General features: G+C 52.0%; 4 protein-coding genes across 4 annotated transcripts; 1 reads left to right on the top strand and 3 right to left on the bottom strand.

The window, feature by feature from the left end:
- Positions 1-145: 145 nt before the first annotated feature.
- Positions 146-1537, bottom strand: CC1G_12016 (Ccdc55 protein; the record flags this gene model as incomplete). Its single annotated transcript, XM_001833139.2, has 3 exons — positions 146-863; positions 916-1114; positions 1175-1537. 3 exons carry the CDS (start codon positions 1535-1537, stop codon positions 238-240), a joined length of 1188 nt encoding a protein of 395 aa, XP_001833191.2. The 3' UTR covers positions 146-237.
- A 308-nt stretch (positions 1538-1845) lies between these two features.
- On the bottom strand, positions 1846-9704 carry CC1G_12015 (alpha-1,3-glucan synthase; the record flags this gene model as incomplete). Its single annotated transcript, XM_001833138.2, has 17 exons — positions 1846-1856; positions 1910-2162; positions 2219-2548; positions 2604-2719; positions 2779-2983; positions 3038-3510; positions 3561-3801; positions 3852-4541; positions 4595-4880; positions 4933-6565; positions 6622-6889; positions 6947-7916; positions 7964-8422; positions 8477-8916; positions 8945-9047; positions 9102-9252; positions 9302-9704. 17 exons carry the CDS (start codon positions 9702-9704, stop codon positions 1846-1848), a joined length of 7032 nt encoding a protein of 2343 aa, XP_001833190.2.
- Positions 9705-10802: 1098 nt separating this feature from the next.
- CC1G_12014 (STE/STE11 protein kinase) lies at positions 10803-14455 on the top strand (the record flags this gene model as incomplete). Its single annotated transcript, XM_001833137.2, has 8 exons — positions 10803-11403; positions 11550-11640; positions 11699-12144; positions 12194-13336; positions 13393-13614; positions 13664-13921; positions 13979-14169; positions 14225-14455. The coding sequence occupies 8 exons, from the start codon at positions 10803-10805 to the stop codon at positions 14453-14455; spliced, it is 3183 nt and encodes a 1060-aa protein (XP_001833189.2).
- A 225-nt stretch (positions 14456-14680) lies between these two features.
- On the bottom strand, positions 14681-16972 carry CC1G_12013 (tRNA (guanine-N2-)-methyltransferase; the record flags this gene model as incomplete). Its single annotated transcript, XM_001833136.2, has 12 exons — positions 14681-14864; positions 14926-15111; positions 15162-15244; positions 15298-15432; positions 15525-15654; positions 15709-15857; positions 15909-15960; positions 16015-16078; positions 16130-16398; positions 16452-16540; positions 16597-16670; positions 16723-16972. 12 exons carry the CDS (start codon positions 16970-16972, stop codon positions 14681-14683), a joined length of 1665 nt encoding a protein of 554 aa, XP_001833188.2.
- Positions 16973-17503: the final 531 nt, after the last annotated feature.

The following is a 17503-nucleotide window of genomic DNA, read 5'->3' as shown; positions in this document are numbered from 1 at the left end:
CAGTTTTAACAGACGAGCGGGCTCCACATACCAGAACTGCTACTCCTCACACGACCAATGCTACACGACAAACCAGAACAACGACCACCGGCCAGTGCGGTCTTAGAAACATACGACAAGATGCTGATACACATGCGGCCGAAATCAAGGGTCGAGTGCTCCAATCGACATTAATGCTACATACAATGGTACAATATATATCCGAATCGACCAGATATCCTGGGGACAATGTCCGTACTATGATGCTTCCTCCGATGTTGTCTGAGTTTGCTCTAACCGTTGGCGTTTGCGAGCCAAATACCGTTCTCTCGCACTCATAACATCTTCCTCCGTATTCCGTTTGGCCACCACCCGTTGTAAAGACTCTTCTTCCTCCTCTTTCTTCTTTGCCGCCGCCTTTCGCTGCTCTTCCTCCATTTGTCTCCGAATCTCCCTGGCCCTTCGCTCCTGAATCTCCTTCTTACTCGCTGCCAAACCGACAGCTGTGTGGACAGGGGCGTCATTCTTCTCCCCGTCCGCTTTGGCTGCCATAGCCTTTCGTAGCGCGAGATTCCGAGTATTGGGGAGTGAAAGATTCAGGCCAGCAGCCAGCAGTTCTCGTTTATCAACAATTTGGTTGTCGTCATTAAGTTCCACCTCCTTCCCTTGTTCCCGAGCAAGTGCGGCAAGTTCAAGGTCAGACTTGGGCGTAAAGTCTGGTGGTTTCGTGATCGTTAGGTTTGCTTCGGGGCCTGCTTGCGGACCAATGACTCGTTTCTCTGCTGCTTTCATAGTGGCTTCGTGCTGTTGCGCAGATTCTTCAAGTAGTTTGCGGTAGAAATGTGCCATTCCCGTTCCGCCTCCCCTGCGTTTCTTCTCTTCCTCTAAGGAAGACCGTGAGTACTGCAGCGTCAAACCAGAAGCGGCATTTCTCACCTTCTCTCTTCTTTTCCTCCTCTTCAGCCTTCCTGATCTCTGCGAGCTGCTCTTTATACGCCTGGGTGACGAACGCCTCCTTGTCCTTGAACTCGTCGCCCTCCAACTCTCTCTCCCTCTGCATCATCTTTTCCTCTGCTCTCAAATGGTCCAGCTTTCTCGTAGCAGCCGAAGACAGTAGATTGTGGATGTATTTGGGCTACTTGAGGGTGTCAGACGTCAGCATCCATCCAACACGGTGAGGGACCCTAGACTTTACCTTGCGCTCCATAGCTTCAATTGCTTTGGCAGCCTTTTGCTTCTCTTTGACTTCCTGCATACGGTCCCAGACCTCATCATAGTCGTATACCGAAGGGTCCACAGCCTTCTCTTGCTCTATTCTCTTCTGCATTGCTTTGGACGCCTCGACATTGTATGGCACAGAAACGGGTACTGCGGGCTCTTCGGTCTCTGCGTCATCTCCTGAGAATAAGGCCGGTTTTGGTGGAGGAGGTTTGGCTGGTGCCGTATCCTTCTTTGCCTTCAGTGAAAAGGAGAGCTTCATGATGCCGGCAATGTGGTGGTGGCTAGAGGCAAGCCCCAACTCCCTGGCAGTGAGGATCAAATCCATCAACAAAGCCATACAATTCCGAACGACAGACTGAGTTCAAATTCAAAGCGCCCATTTTCGAGGCGAACGAGAGAAAGAAAATAAGTTGCATCTGTTTACTAGAATATTCAATTGTCCGTATTAATATACCAAACGAAGGGCAGAGTGCATATAGCACAACAAGTATCGAGCTGAGCATTATCTATATCAGTTCCTATGTGTGGTCTATATATATATGGGAGAGGTAAGTAGTCCGTCATGAATTGAATCGTTCATCCAAGAAGTGACGTGAAATAGTCCGCATGCAATTGTTTTGAGATGATGCCACAACAGAGGCGAGATTATGGGCGTGCTAAGGAAGGTACCATTAGCGCGACTTGAAGATATAACAGCGTAAGAACTTACAGAGCTGTTCTTTGCGATAGAACCAGAAATAACCCAAGACAATGATGATTTGGCATACCAGTGCCACCCAGAAGAGCGGGAAGGCAATAGGACTTTCTGACCATCCTTCCGAAGGCGTCCACTTCGAAGCATCAGGGAAGACGGTACCAGGCCCCAACCTATTCGGTGCAGTTGCGCGAGCTAGGATCACGCAAAGTGAACCAATCATCTGAGCGAATGCTAACGTAGCGCAAACGTGAAGTCGGGACAGGGTCTGGAGGATATCTCAGTTCCCGTGGAGTGTAGACGAGGATAGTGAGAGATACTTACCTGAAGAAGGATCATACCCAGGCCAACGCCCTGGATGGCATCAAGTACACCGAGCCAAAGCCAAAGAGAGATACTAAGGTACGGGCCAGCCGAACCACCCCAAGGCACATACAGGCCCAACGAAGATGTACCCCACAACATCTGACACCATCTCGGTGCTCCAAGTCCGACAGCGAATATCGGCAACAACCAAGTGTGGGTCTTCGAGAAATGCGTGAGGACGAGCATCATCGCGGCCCAGGCGAAAACGAAGAAAACGATGACGAGAATGAAGGTCTGCCACTTGGGAATAGGTACGTTCCAAAGGAAAGTCCAGTTGCGACCATAGGGCTAGGAAGCGTTATGGTTAACCAAAGGTACCCGACAAGATGACGATAGGACGTACAGTGCTGAGCCAGTAATCCCGCAATACAACAGAGATCAAGAACCACACAACGAGTTTACGACGGAACATGGTCTTTAGGAATCCAGGAACCTTGGGAGGAGCTTGTCGGTAGTAATCTATGGGCGATATTAGATTTAGATTTAATCGACCGCACATCTGAACAGAATGTCCTCACCGGGCAAGCCGTAGAGCATGAGATACGCGAAGAGGAAGCTCATGATGGCAAGGGGCCACACAGCTAAGATGATGTACCAGGGTGGGATGTAGCCGTCCTCCCGCCCGTTCAAAGAGTAACCCCAGTACCACAAAGCGGCGACCCAGATTTGCTGCGAACCTTGCACGATGCAAGCTCGGAGGGTCCAGACCTCAGTTGCCGCACCCTTTCGGAAGGTTGATCAGTATACTTTGCTCTCGAAACGGCACGAGACACTTACTGCTTCTTCACCAAAGTTGAGGCCGAAGAACAAGAATCCAGCAGCCGAAGCGACAGCGTAAGACCACGTTGCAGCGTTGGACAAGGCATAATGAGCTGGGGCAAGGGCGGGGTGGATAGTAGGCAAGCCAATCATGAAGAACGCCAAACCGAAGAAGATCCAGGGAGCAGAGAGGACGTAGACAGACGGCTTTAGTCTGAAGAGAGGATACCACATGGCTGACGCCGCGAAGAATACCGAAGCGATGATGTAGAGTTGAACATCGCTCGACCAACTTCGACCGGACAAGAGGGTGATTTGGAAACTGGTTGCACTCAACATTTGCCCGAGGGCGATGATGATCGTGTAGAGCGGCCAACCAAGAATCTCCCGGGCTAGCGCAATCTGAAGTCTGGTCATCGGTGGTCCGTCTGGCTGCGAGGGGTCGATGAAGCCACCATCATAGTCTGGCTGGAACATCGCCGTGTTGGGAGCTGCAAGGAGTAAGTACCGGGTGCAGCATTTAGTCGACACAGAGACTTACACTCTGGGCGAGAGTACAACGATGGTGTAGGAGTGCCCCATACAGATTCCCGGTCTCGGTGAGATGACCTTAGACTTGCAGCGCTGGACGACAGCTTCTCTTTTTTGACCTTGCCAAAGAATGCTTCCTCGCTCTTCATCAAGAACTTCTCGATCGACAACTCTGTCTCCGAGTTCTTGGAATCGAGATGCTGAAGCCTTTGAACGAATTCAGCCGCAACACCACCATCGGCGTCGGTGAACTGTGAAAAGGTGAGTAAACGGAAAAGAAATCGGTGCACACAAAACCTACCGAGGCAATGGCTTTGTTCAAAGGCGAGTTTGACTTTTCTTCAACGATGGACGAGATCGATTCGACGGATGAAACGCGGGAATGAGAACCGAAAGGCCTGTTGGGCATGAGTCCACCGTCCAAGAAGGGATCGGGAGCATGACGCTGATCACGGCCAATTGTACGATTCGCCCGTTCGAGGAAGTTGCCAAAGTCTCCCGCATTGCTGTTGGGTGTGCCGGCATAACTTGATCCTCGACCATGACTTGCGAAGTAGTCATCACCCTCTGCGTTGTACCCATTCCTTTGACTGAGCGTCTCTTGACTCCAGGCCGCAGGTGATCCAGGTGTCATAGGAGTAGACGCTCCATCGTTGAAGCTACGCATGCTACGACTGTCCCACTCAGGTTGCGTAGGCTGAGCTTGCTCCACTGGGTCCCAGTCTCCGGTGTGAGCTACAGGCCGAAGGCCAGAGCCATCGCAATCAGATTCCCGCCACGCGTTCGCTCCAGCAAGGCCGCGACTGGTGTTGATACTGCGTTTGTGGAAATCTTCCATCCGTTGACGCCATTCAACGACAGGGAATCGTTGAACTGCAGACCGGGCACGAAGAACCGCTCGCTCTTCTTCCGTCGACTTGAGCGCCAACTTGATTGTCTTGGTCAATTGTGACAACATGTGATTCGTCGCGCTCGATTCGACAGGGAACCACTGGTATCCAAGTCAGCCCATGATTCGATTTGACTATGACATAAAACACCTACCCAGCCAGGCATCAAACCCAAACCTCCGAGGCGACTACCAACACCAAGGGCACCCTTGCGACCAAATTCGACAGCAACTAGACCGAAAGGCTCATCTCGAGAAGGGATCAGAGCAAAGTCGGCACCACTGAACAGGTATGGGGGAAGAGCTGTAAACTCGGGCTTCGAGAACACTCGGTCAGGATACATCTCCATGAGTCGAGCCAACTTCTCCGCAGCGAACCGTCCGTAGAGGTCAATGACAGGACCGACCGCGATGAGTTGGATACTGGGACGCTTGGCCAGGCTAAAGAAGAAATCAGACAGGCGTACAACGAAAACAAGGGTAGAAGACATACAGAGAGGGCATAACATCAGCGATGAGATCGACACCCTTTTGCTTTGACCAACGTCCGACGAACACGAACAAATCGGAATTAGGGTCTTGCTTGATCCCAGCCCATTCTTGTGCTTGACGTTTGTGTTCAGGTCGAAGAGCCTCTGCCTCTTGATCAATTTGAACTTCCTTTGCCTTGACGGGTTTCTCGTCCAGAGCGGCGATGTCGCTAGGATCGGGATTGGGCAGCGAATCGACGTGCTTGAGTGTCCAAAGTGCAGGATACCGGGCCCAAGACCGTTTGCCATATTTGTCGGACACACCAGCAACACCAACAGACTTTTGGTGGACGCTAATAAAGGAGGCAGCTGCGTGAAGCAAGTTGAACGTATTACCAAACTGAACGTATTTGGTACAGTGTTCTTTGCTGATGTTGAATGCCGAGCAGACTTCCTTCATTTCTTCTTTGGTGCGAAGGGGCCAGAGACCTTGGAATTCGGCGTTGTGAAGGGAGAGACAGACCGGGATGACCTTGGGGAGGAGGTAGATGGGAGCTAGAGCGCCATGGTAGTCGTTGATGTGGTAGATGTCGATGGTAGGGAAGCGTCGAATCGTGGCAGCGATAGCCTGGTTCCAGGTGGAGTAGAAGATGGCAGAGCTCAGGTCGTCCATGCGAGCGGGATAAGGGTCCGATTTAGTCTGTGCTCGGAAAACAGGACTGTCCAGGATGACATAGGTGATGTTGTCTAACTGATGGGTCTCGACTTCGATGAGGTACGGCTCGCCGAAAATGATGACCTCGATAGGATCGGCGGGTTCGCCTGCGGGGTAATCGATGTCTTTGACCTTGGGGCAAACCCAGATGAGATCAACATCCGTCATCGCCTTACCCATCAGGGACGACATGACACCCAAGCCACCAATCTTGACCTTGACCTTCCAGTCAATGATTTCGTATTCCAGAGTGGCAATCAAAACCTTGCGTCGCTTGTTCTTGTCTTCGGGCCAACCAATGATTTCTTTGTTCATCTTAGGCCTACCGAACACCTTCTCCTTCATCGACTTGTTATCCTTTCCCTCCGAACCGGACTTGCCCAAAGCACCGAGGATAGGGAAGTAGTTGGTGTTGTTCTTGGCCTTGACACCGTAGCGGTTGTGCTTGATCCCGTAGAAGGTCCACATGAAGACCATAACGGCCAATGTGCCAGTGATGAGGGGGATGGAAAGGAGGAGAGCGTACATGATCGCGCCAACGATAGCATGGCCGTGAGGTTTCAACGACCAAGTCATGCCGGAGTCGTCAACGATGAGCGACCAAGACAAGTGGGGGTACGGGGGAGCGGAAAGGTTGACGTAGTTGGGAGCAACGGTGTTGGGCGGCAATCGGTCGAGAACCCCGTCACCGTCGGCATCGCCGTAGAAGTAATCATTGAAGTCGAAAACGTTGAGCTGCATGTAGGTCGGCCATGAGGACATGACCTTGAGTTCCCACTTGCCCTCATCATTCAGCTCCATGATATGGTCGATACCCTGATCGTATCCCCAGGTGTTGAATGGTCCTCGAACCATGAATTGGGGGACACGACGTTGACCGCCTTTCCATCCATGGTCGGCGTGGACAACCGCTGCGGTGGACATGGTTGCGCTACTCCAGTCTGCGTTGAAGCAAGTCAGGGAAACCACTCCAAACAGGCCAAGGAGAGGGGCTTACATTGAACGATGATATGAGCACCATCCCAGACGTTCTTGTCGTCGTAGAAGACGTCGCGATCAATCGTAGTGGTATCCTCCCAATCCGCCCAATCCGACCAGCTCAGACCAAAGTCTCCGCTATATCTGAACCTCTCCGCGCCCAGGGCCTTATGCGTAAAGACGTATTGTCCATCAGTGAGAGTGAAAGCATCATTGTCATAGTCATTCAAGGGGAAAACCATGACATTGGACGCATCGCCTTTGCGGATCATCACACGATCAATGGCCTGTTATTAGAAGTGACATCAAATCTCGCTCGTGAATAAATGTTAAGATATACTTACATTTGTCGTGAATTCGGGTTGACCCGCTGCTGCAGGATGGTCGATGGTGATCACAATCACGCCGTCGGGGACGTTGGACAAGGTGGTAGACCATGACCAGACAGATACGTCACCACCAGGAAGTTGGTTAGGATCTGGATTGGTGACTGGAGCGCACTGGGGTGTCGACCGTGTCACTGTACCCCCTCGGCCTGAAGATTGGACCTCGATCGTCACACTATTCGTAACGCTTTCGCACTCCATGATAGTGTTGAACTCTAGACTAATGGGTATGCTGGTGGCGTTCCCATCGGAAACTAGAATCCTCGAATCGTGCCCTGGGGTAAACTTGGTGAGGGCAGGCGTCGGTGGTCTCCACTCAGAGATAGGAACGAGGGCCTTGAAGCTATAGGCTTCCATCTCGATGGAGGGGATGCAGCCGAGGAAGGTTCTTCCGTCGTCGTAGAGAGTATGGGTGGAGGCTTGAAGCGTGTAGTTCTCATAGGGATAGAAGAGATTTCGGACGGTGGTGACGCCGGCGATGGGGAGACCAATGACGATCGGTGGAGGGCTTCTGTTCTTGCAATTGAAGGTGTACGTTTGGGTCGTGTTCTCGTTCGTGTACAGAAGCGCGACGGGTGTCTGCGACTCTCCTCCAAGCGTCTGGCCGGGCATGTCGCTGCGAAGCATAGACCACAGACCCATTTCGGTGCCAGTGTTGTTCGAACCAGGGCGTTGGATCCAATACGTCCAGTTCCCGACCTGGGTCAATACAAAACCATCTTGAAGGGCCCCGTACTGCTCTCGCAGTTGGAAGAAACGCGAAAACATGCGACGAGAGTTCATCGTCGGGTCGAAGTGATCGAGTGCGTTCCAGTCGTCGAGACATCCCGTCAGAGCACGCTCTAGAGGCATGTTGAAGTACTGCTCGGAACCCAAAGTATAACAACCATGGCGTTTCCAGGCCTGCGTGCTGGTCATTGCTTGACGGCTATTCAGGTGTTAGCGGGAGTGGTTAATTGATGGCGGTTGACCTACCCGTAGAGATAGTTGGATGCACCGTTATCGAACAGATACAAGTTCTGCTCTTCGCCGTAGTACAAAAGGGGGATGCCAGGCATGACCAGGGATGCCAGGAACGTACCCAATGAGCTTCGTAGCGTTCCATGTTCCAAGCTGGGGAAGCGGAAAACATCGAAGTTACTGGTTCCATACATGTGGCGAGGATCGAACACTCCGGTCTCAGCGTTGAGCATGTCGTTGCTGGTGAAGATAGTGTTCCAAGCATCGGCCAAGTTGACCGGAGTGTCGAAAGCAACCTGGAGGTTTCCATCCATTCCGAGAATCCGGGCAAAATTGCGATAAATGGAATAATGAAACGCGACTGCATCGAGCGCACTGTTTGGGTATTCACGCAAAAAGTAGCTGTCGTCGTGGGTCAGATTGAAAGCGACTAGCGGACTTCCAGGGCGCTGTGTAGGTGTGCGACCTCGACCGCTATATGGAGAGGGAAGTCAGACTACATATCCAACGAGGTAGAACCATGCTTACATATAGAGGGAACCGAAGGTGTCACCACCAGTGACCTCGCCGGCGATGAAGAAGTTGTTCTTGCCCAACTCCTTGGCACATGCACGGGTGTGGACAGCCCAGGCGGTCATTCCTTCCACAGTAACTTGAGTCGCTTTGTCAATTCGAATCGCGTCAATGTCCAGCGCCTTGATGAGCATGCAGGCAAAGACTTGAATGCGTTCCATTACGTCTGGACGCCATTCACGAAGACGGTCTTGGACTGAAGCGAACTTGGATAGTTGACGCTGCCAATCCGGGTGGACACCGAACGCCTCCATGTCTCCGTACTGATCGAAATCGGAATCCATACAGCCATTCGTCTTGATCTCTACCTGTTCGCCATCTTCTTTCCACATAACAGGCATCTTGCAGTTGGGATCCCGCTCGTTATTGATCTGTATGGCAATGTCACATCCGGTCTGTTTAAAACATGATGCGGAGGCTTACATGGAAATCAGCATACTCGTCGAATCCCCAAGGAGCATAGTTGGGACGTTTGTAGATGGCGTTATACTCGTTCAGATTGAACGGTGTGCTGACGTTGAGATGTCTGTTTAGGGGTCAGCATGAGATCGTAGCAAATGAGAGGGCGAAGAGCACGGACCCCTCGAAGCCAATCAGGTCCGACATGGTGCCAACGGTCAAATCTGCCATGAAGTACATCCCGTGGGCATGTACAGCGTCAAGGAAGTGGCGCCAGTCGTCGATGTTGCCCCAATGAGGATCCAATACGCTAAAGTCCAAGGGGGAGTAACCTAGACGATGGTCAGATGGTGCGATAAGTGTCGTTAAGGGAGAACTCACTGTCGGCTTGCCATAGCATATTGAGGAAGGGTGTACCGGACATGTAGATGACCCTAACACCCATGCCGTAGAGGTAGTCCAGCTTGGCCTCTAGTCCTTTCAGGTCACCACCAAAGCGCAGTTGTGTTTCTCGCCAGTCCGTCTCGTAAGGTGATTTGAAGTAGTCGTTGTTGCTTGGGTCGCCATCCGCGAATTTATCCATGAGGATTGTATAAGTGGGTAGGGCGCGCCAGTTTTGAGGGGAAGGAGTGTAGTTCCTCCTTGGCTCGGAGTCGTACTCGAGAACGGACTGGGCATTGCGATTGACATTGAGGTTGTATCCGACGAGATCTTCACGCCATGGTGCTGATAAGACTGAGGAGGCTAGCAGGAGAAGGGCATTGAGCGAGGACACTAGCTTCATGAACGCAGCGGACAGTGTCGACGGGGGTTGTTCGTTCTGTGTAGACGACGAGGAAGACGGTACACGACGACGACGACGACGAAGAGAAGATTAGAGGGAATAAGGTAGCAACAGCGTGGCAGGGTCGTGTAGGAAAGGAGTGACTGGGTAAAGATATACTTAAACCTTATAGCGGCCAACGCAGGCCATAGCATTCGGTCTGCCATTTTCATTGTTGACATCTATTTGCACCCCCAACTTAATCTTGAATGTTTCCTGCAATTCTTATCCCGTTTCTCTCTTTCTCCCCAAGCATTCTTACTCTTTTCAGTCTTAATTCTTGTTCGCGATACTGCCTGCCTTGCACTCCGTTTATCTCCCCCAATTACACCCTTTTCAGACCTGCATCTCTGCCAGAGTGGACAAAGTTTTTTTCGATGCCGTACGGCGTCTCACATGGGTCCGCAGGTATTACATACCACCGTTTCCATGAGGCTAGGGCGCCTGTGCGACCGGTCAGGGACGGTGGGTGAGAGGCTCAGTCTGGTCCTCAGCGAGAACCCAGATGCACGTTCCGAGTCTATAAGTAGCACTAGACTGTGAAGCCTCGTATTACCGGTCTATCTCTCCGCAGGTGGTTCAGAATGGGTTACCTTGGGCTTCCGCACAGAATACAGGATCGGAGGTCTGGGTTCAGGACATTCCAGCGCGTAACTCGCAATCACTAGAGAGATGAGTATCAATCAGACGTTCTTTGATGCCCAGCCACATCCATCCACAACCGGCTTACAGAGTGCGATCGTGGGAATCTGCGGTTTAGGGCCGGCGAAAAACAATACCTTTGCGCGCCGTCACCAACAGCGTACTCGCCCTCTGCTCGTCGTCGATCCCGTCGTCCTCGTCCCCGTTCCCAAGTCACATGTCAGCCTGAACAGCCTGGAGAACATTTACATTACTTGCTAACGACCTGGTGCTCGCCCAATGTCCGCTCTGGCAGCACCCTCCTCTTTCATGAACTCAGATTCGTTGTCGTCCCAATCGCCGCCAAAGCCATCGTCGCCGATAGTGGTATCACCTCCCTACTCGACAAACCGACAGCCTACACGACCATTTAAGAATATGGGCAGTGTCGACCTCCGTGGCCAACTGCCTTTCCCAACTGGACCGACCATCTCACTTGATCCACCACCGGGCACAACCTTCGCGGAATCCCTAAAAGCATGGACGGACAACCATGTTGCCCGCTGGTTATCCGATATGAAATGCGGAATGCATGCAGAAGTATTTCGTATCAACGACATTCGCGGCGATGTTCTCCTCGAATTGGATCAAGATACACTCAAGGAAATGAATATCGTGAGCATTGGCGATCGCATTCGCATTTTGAACGCCGTCAAGCTCCTTCGCCAACGTGCAGCAGCGAGAACACCCTCTCCTATCCACGTTACCCGCCCCACGGCCTCCCATACCCGCACTGGCTCAGAGAACCTCAGCCTGGAACAAGGTGTCGCCTCTGGTCGCGGTCACTCGCGGAAAGAATCGACTCGACCACCTCCTATTACCATCCACCCCAATGCGAACAAGGGGGATCTACCTGATCTTATTCGAGAGCCTCCACCAGACTCGGCATCTGGGCGGTCGATGATGGCTCCACCACCTGTGCGACCTCTGCCAGTCCCTCAGAATGCAACCCCAACAGCATCTCAGGTCTCCACTCCAGGTGGGAGTCATCGTCCCAATCTCCCACCACTTCCTCCTCCCCCACGCGGCCAACCACCCCCACCCCCGACCACAAACCGCACTCCCAATCGCTGGAACTCCTCCGCTTCCGAAGCACCATCCCAACCTTTGCCTCCTACCCCTCAGAACCAGGGATTACTCACGCCCTCAAACGGATCTACATGGGATTCACGCTCCAAACCCTCCAGATCAACGTCTCCGTTGCCGCCGCCTCGGGGTGTGCGAGGACCTGTTGCCAAAGCCTCTGGAGCAGGAGTTGCATCCCCGAACAACAGCCCAGCCAGGAGACTGGGCGGACACCCTTACGCAATGCCTAGTGTACAGGCTACACTGCATCCACCGACAGGTCTACAGAACCCCAACCTTTCACCTATAGATGAACATTTCGCGGCAGCAGGCCAGAACAGTTCATCAACCAGCACACCATCACCGCCGTCTCAACCCTACAGATCCTACACACCCGCAAATGCCTACAACACTCCAAGCCTAGATGACATCCGGAAGAAGATTGTCAAGTTCGTTATTCCCGAGGAAGGAACATCATACATGATTGATGTCACCAACTGCTCCAGCGGTCAAGAGGTCATCGAGAAAGTACTGAAGAAGATTGGAAAGGGAGGCTTTAGGGGGATTGATAACGACGGCCATGGTGACCGGGATGATGGTAGTCTGAACGTCGATGGCTGGGCCGTATACCTTGCATCCGGGGAAGAGTCACCTTGTAAGTCGGTCTAGATGCTATATGCCAATCTCAACTAACTCTTTCCCAGCGGAACCGCTGACCGAAACCCAACTTCTAAATATCTGCAACGCTCCAGACCACCCTGCACGAGAACGGGGACTTGCTGTGCGCAGGCTACGCCGACAAGAGGACAGAAGCGGAAGCCCGCTTGCAAGGAATCTCCAACCACCGACACAACCAACCAGCAAAGCAACTAAGCGCGCTAGCTCTATCAGTATTCTCAGTGGCCTCGGAGTTCGCAATCCAGACAAAGTCCTCGGCGACCCACCCTCACCCAGCAACGAAGCTCCAAGTCCTCCCCCTCCTCCCCTCTGGCAAAGCGGTGCCGGCAATGCCAAGCGACCGTCAAAGCTGCGCAACTTCTTTGGTCAACGACCCCCCAGCGAGCTCATCACCGACCATCTTCCCGAATTCTTTCCTATGGCGGAAAAGAAAGTGCTGCGTACAGCTCGACACAGTATTCTATTGCGTTCTGGAACTCTGAAACGGCAGAGTGCCTTGTCAGGCGGTTCGATTCAACTTCCACCACCGCCACCGTTACCCTCAAGGTTTAGCACCAGCACACAAGGCTCGGGTTGCAGACGCTCGATGTCCCCAGGCAGGGCGTCTATTACCTCACTGCCACCCCCTCCGCTTCCAGAAAAAGATGAAGGGGAACCAATACCTCGAATGTCACTCTCCACCGACGATGGACATTCTATCGACCTTCATTCCGACGACGACGACGACGACATTCCTCTTTCCGCTTCCGTAGCCCCTCGGCTTCTGCCTCCCATCGAAACTGGTTCGTTCTCTCAATCCATGGAGGAAATCACAGGAAGTAGGCCCGCTTCGAGAGCCACGTCCATAGGCTCCAAGCGACTTAGCTTCATGTCTGAACTCCGAAGCAAACGAGATCGATCTGACACTGCAAGTATGATGACCGTGGATGAGATCACAGCGGAGGTGGAGAGTAGGAGGGTGAGCAAGATGCCAGATATGTCAAACGCGAATGATCTGGAGGGGTGGACGAAGGTAGAGAATGCGGCTAGCTTTGATACCGCTCCTACGGTCCCTGCTGATGAGGTCGAGGTTGATGATGATGAGGCTACCTTGGCCACAGAAGACGATGAGGATGAGGACGAGGATGATTCCGACGATGACTTTGGTATTGCAATCCCAACACGGACGAGTAAGCATTATTACTGCCAAGTGCCAATCTTCGCTCGGTACTAACTGCTTTTCTAGACAACAAATGGATCAAGGGTGCATTGATTGGCGCTGGGTCATTTGGAAAAGTCTATTTGGGGATGGATGCGTCCAATGGTCTCCTCATGGCTGTCAAGCAAGTCGAACTTCCCCAGGGCGACGGTCCTAGCCAGGAACGCAAGAAGAGCATGCTAAGCGCCCTCGAAAGAGAGATTGAACTCTTGAAGGTCCTTCAACACGAAAACATTGTCCAATATCTCTGTAAGTCGCTTCAATTCGGGAATGCCATCCATGCTAACGCAGTTTGTAGACTCTTCTAGTGACGATGAGTACCTCAATATTTTCCTGGAATACGTCCCCGGTGGATCGGTCGCCACTCTCCTCTCGAATTACGGCGCTTTCGAAGAACCTTTGGTTCGGAACTTTGTTCGGCAAATCCTTCAGGGTCTCAGCTACCTTCACGAACGTGATATCATTCATCGAGACATCAAGGGTGCTAACATTCTGGTTGATAACAAAGGAGGAGTCAAGATTTCCGACTTTGGTATCTCCAAGAAGGTCGACGATAGTGAGTTACCCTGGTTGTGATGGTCTGTAACGTGGTAAACTGATGATCTCTACGTAGATCTACTGGGTGGAAATCGGCTACACAGACCGTCATTGCAAGGATCGGTCTTCTGGATGGCGCCTGAAGTCGTCAAGCAAACCGGGCACACGAAGAAGGCTGACATTTGGAGTGTCGGATGCCTTGTTGTCGAGATGTTGACCGGTGAACATCCTTGGGCGCAACTGACTCAGATGCAAGCCATATTCAAGGTAACTATGGATTAAGCAGCTGTCGGGATTAGATGCTTACCGTTGCTATTCTTAGATCGGCTCTTCCGCAAGACCGACTATTCCTTCTGATATCTCTGCTGAGGCACAAGATTTCCTTCAGAAGACATTTGAAATCAACCACGAGCTTCGACCTCATGCTGCCGAACTTCTTCAGCACCCCTGGCTGTCCAAGAAGGGTAAAAAAGCAGCAGCGGCAGCAGCTGCCGCCGCCGCCGCCGCCAGCGCCAGCGCAGCCTCCTCCACTAATGATTCGCCTTCATCGTGACGAGCACTCCTATACCCCCTTTCGTTCTGGGTTCTTATCTTGTTCCATGTAAGTTATTATCTTTGGTTGTTTTTGTTACACGGGATTCCGCACATGTCTGTATTCTATCCACCGCACACGTCCTCATCGCTGTTTTCGAGATGCTATGTATTTCAAACCCCATCTGTCTCAATCCATACTATTAGTCTAGTGCTGTTGTCCCGTAGGTTCCAATAGTAGCCATTACTAGGGCTTTTCCGCGGTCGAAGCTGAAGCCGCTGCCACGTCCTCGCCAGACCTCTTTCGCTTGAGACCAGTCGCTTTTCTCGCAGGGCCCCAGTGCGATGTGGGGTTTTCTTGGTAACGAACGAGTTTGACCTTGCTTGAAGGAGTGACAGAATCAGGGTGTTTTGTGAAATCGGCAATGAAACTTGGGAGAGATAGCAATCGTGAGTTCCGGTCGTTCTGAGGGGGAACGATGGGCGATTTACCTGGGTTCCTTTGCGATAAGCGCTCGTGCCGGTGAGTTCTCCGACACTTTATCCAACCTCACGGGGTTTGTCTTGATCCAGCCCCTGAAAACGTCATAGACATCCTTCCTTGTTGCATTCGTTTTAAGAGAGCCTGGCGCGGCGTGCGAGCGAGAGATCTTGAATCCAGCGTTCAGAAGAGCAGAGCTATGAATTCGTCAGCATGCATTTCGTTCAGTTGAGAAGGATGCACTTACGCAGAGTTATCCAACGACGGAGTTTGGCAATGGAAGAAGCTTGAAACAGTTGCTGGCGTGAAATAGAACAAGGACTCGAGTTCCTGTCTACTGATCAGCTTCCGGGTCGTTGGATGAATGATTATCTCGGTTCTACCTCTTTTGCCACGGTTAACATGCCCTTCATCCGCGGTGCAGTACCATAGTGATCGGTGTGACTTTCAAGGTGTTCAAGAACTTTGCCGACGAATTCGCTATCGTGCAGAGGTCCGTTCCACATCGGCCCAGCTACCTGCAGATAATCTGAGTGAGAAAGGTAACATGTGACGGACGAAGAAGGCTTGCATGTAATCCTCCACTGCACTCTTCACACTTTTCTGGTACGGTATTTTGCTGGGTCTTGAATAGGTAGTTCACATGGCCTGACTTCTCATGCGGTTTCTCGAGTATTCGTCCGAGAGGTTGTTCATAGAAGTTTTGACAAGAACTGCAAAGATAGATGGTGGAGTTCTTACTAGAGGCGACCTTGAACGTCATCCGAAGGGCAAGGCGAAAGAAGGCGACGTACGTTAGTAATTTCTTGACTTCCATAGGGCTGGTGTCTACCCTAACGAAAACCCGAACATAGAAGTCAATTGAGAGGGACAGGAGAGGGGTGATGTATCGTCCATAGCGTGCTGCAGATGTTGCGATGCTGTGAAGGACTAGACGAAGGGCCTGATCTTATGTGAGCAAGCGGTACTTGGAAGATGGCAATGGCTTACTTACGGCTTCATGGCAGTACTCCGCCTTCAAGGACACTCCTCCGTAGTTTGAGAAGCTGAAAAGGTGAGAAAGGGTGAGAATATGGACACGCCAATCGTGATCATCCTACCATTTTTCAGGGTAGTTATTGGTTGCCAGTACGGCCAAATCGGTACAGGTGACGCAAAGCAAACCTATAGGAAGGTTGTGAGAAGAGAGCGTCCTCGCAGATTACACGTACACACCTCCATCCTTAACTGCCTGTACTGCGCCGTCGATGAAGGGTGCTGCGGTGCCATATGGATCGAGGTCGATAGCGTCCACTCGTGCCTTTTCCTCTCGGTGCTGGTACATCAAGGAGCATGCATCACCCTCGTTAATTTTGACCTTCCCGGGGATGACTTTTTTCGTTCCGTCAGGAAGCTCTTCGACGACATCGGCCAGTCCATTGTATTTGACGTTGCGGTGCATTGCTTCGACTGCAGCAGGAGACAGGTCGTTTGCGATCACCTGTCTATACGGCACCAGTTTGAGCCCACTTAGACCCCCAAAGCAACAAGCGCTTACTTCAAAAGCGGGATTTCCTTAGCATATCTGATGGAACGTAGACCAGTGGCTGAGAGTGCTTCCAAGAGGGTGAATCTATACGGTGAATACTGGATTCTAAGTCAAACTCGTGCTGCGCCATGAAGGAGAATAGGTCGTTACATACCGTCGGTGGAGGTGGTTGATGCTTCCCTTCTTCCGGCTGTTCTGGTTCGACGACCACTTCCTCGCCATCTGCAACTGCATACGTCGGTCTACATTTCAGTAGAAGGTATGTAGGTCGGAAACATACCCTTGACCCGCTTGGCGCGATGAATCTCCGCCTTCTTCAACTTTTTCTCCTGGTTTCTTTTGAATTGCTCTTCCTTCTTCTGGTTCAACAACTCGCTCCAGACCCGGATAGTGGCTACGCTGAGGTCGCGGTTGAATTCTTGAACAGGGTTCAAGAACGCTGCATTGGCTTCCAGCAACAGATGTGATGTGTTTTCGGTGTGGAGGACGAATCCTTCTGGGACTTCGGTGTTGCTCGCTGTCGATGCCATCGTCCGTGTAGAACCAGGAAACGGTATGCGAGGCAGTCGTGGCGGCCTGAGCCCGTTGATTCGCGCTATAAAGACGCGCACCAATGCCAGTGTAGAAACAAAAAGAGTTCAACGACCAAGTACTTCTTGCGATGATGGTCGACTCGCAAAAGATTCTTCCATGACCCGTCATCAACTCGACAATTCCACTTCCCGTCATCGGAACAGTTTGATCGTGGTACAACCCAGTGATTCTAAGTCCCCAAGTATGATAATGTAAGACGACAGGCCTGACGCTCACTGCCGCTACACCAAAAGGCAACATGACTCAAGAGCTTAGCTCTTGAGCCACCGTCAGGTATATGTGCACGTTATGGGAACCGTGGTAAGCCACCGGTCTTACACCCTTCCACCCCCCGAAAATCTCCCCCTCCCGACCTCGTCCCAATCCGTCAATCCCGGGAGTCGTTCAAGTGGGGAGCCGTGAGGCAAAGGACCACATACGGTCGCCTGAAAGGTCGAACCTTTCTGGCCGGTACGTTACCGGTGGAC

The sequence above is a fragment of the Coprinopsis cinerea genome (genome assembly GCF_000182895.1).
Source record: "Coprinopsis cinerea okayama7#130 chromosome 2 map unlocalized cont3.2, whole genome shotgun sequence".
Classification (NCBI taxonomy): Eukaryota; Fungi; Basidiomycota; class Agaricomycetes; order Agaricales; family Psathyrellaceae; genus Coprinopsis; species Coprinopsis cinerea.
Note: the sequence above shows the minus strand (reverse complement) of the source record. Positions and strands in the feature narration are given on the sequence as shown.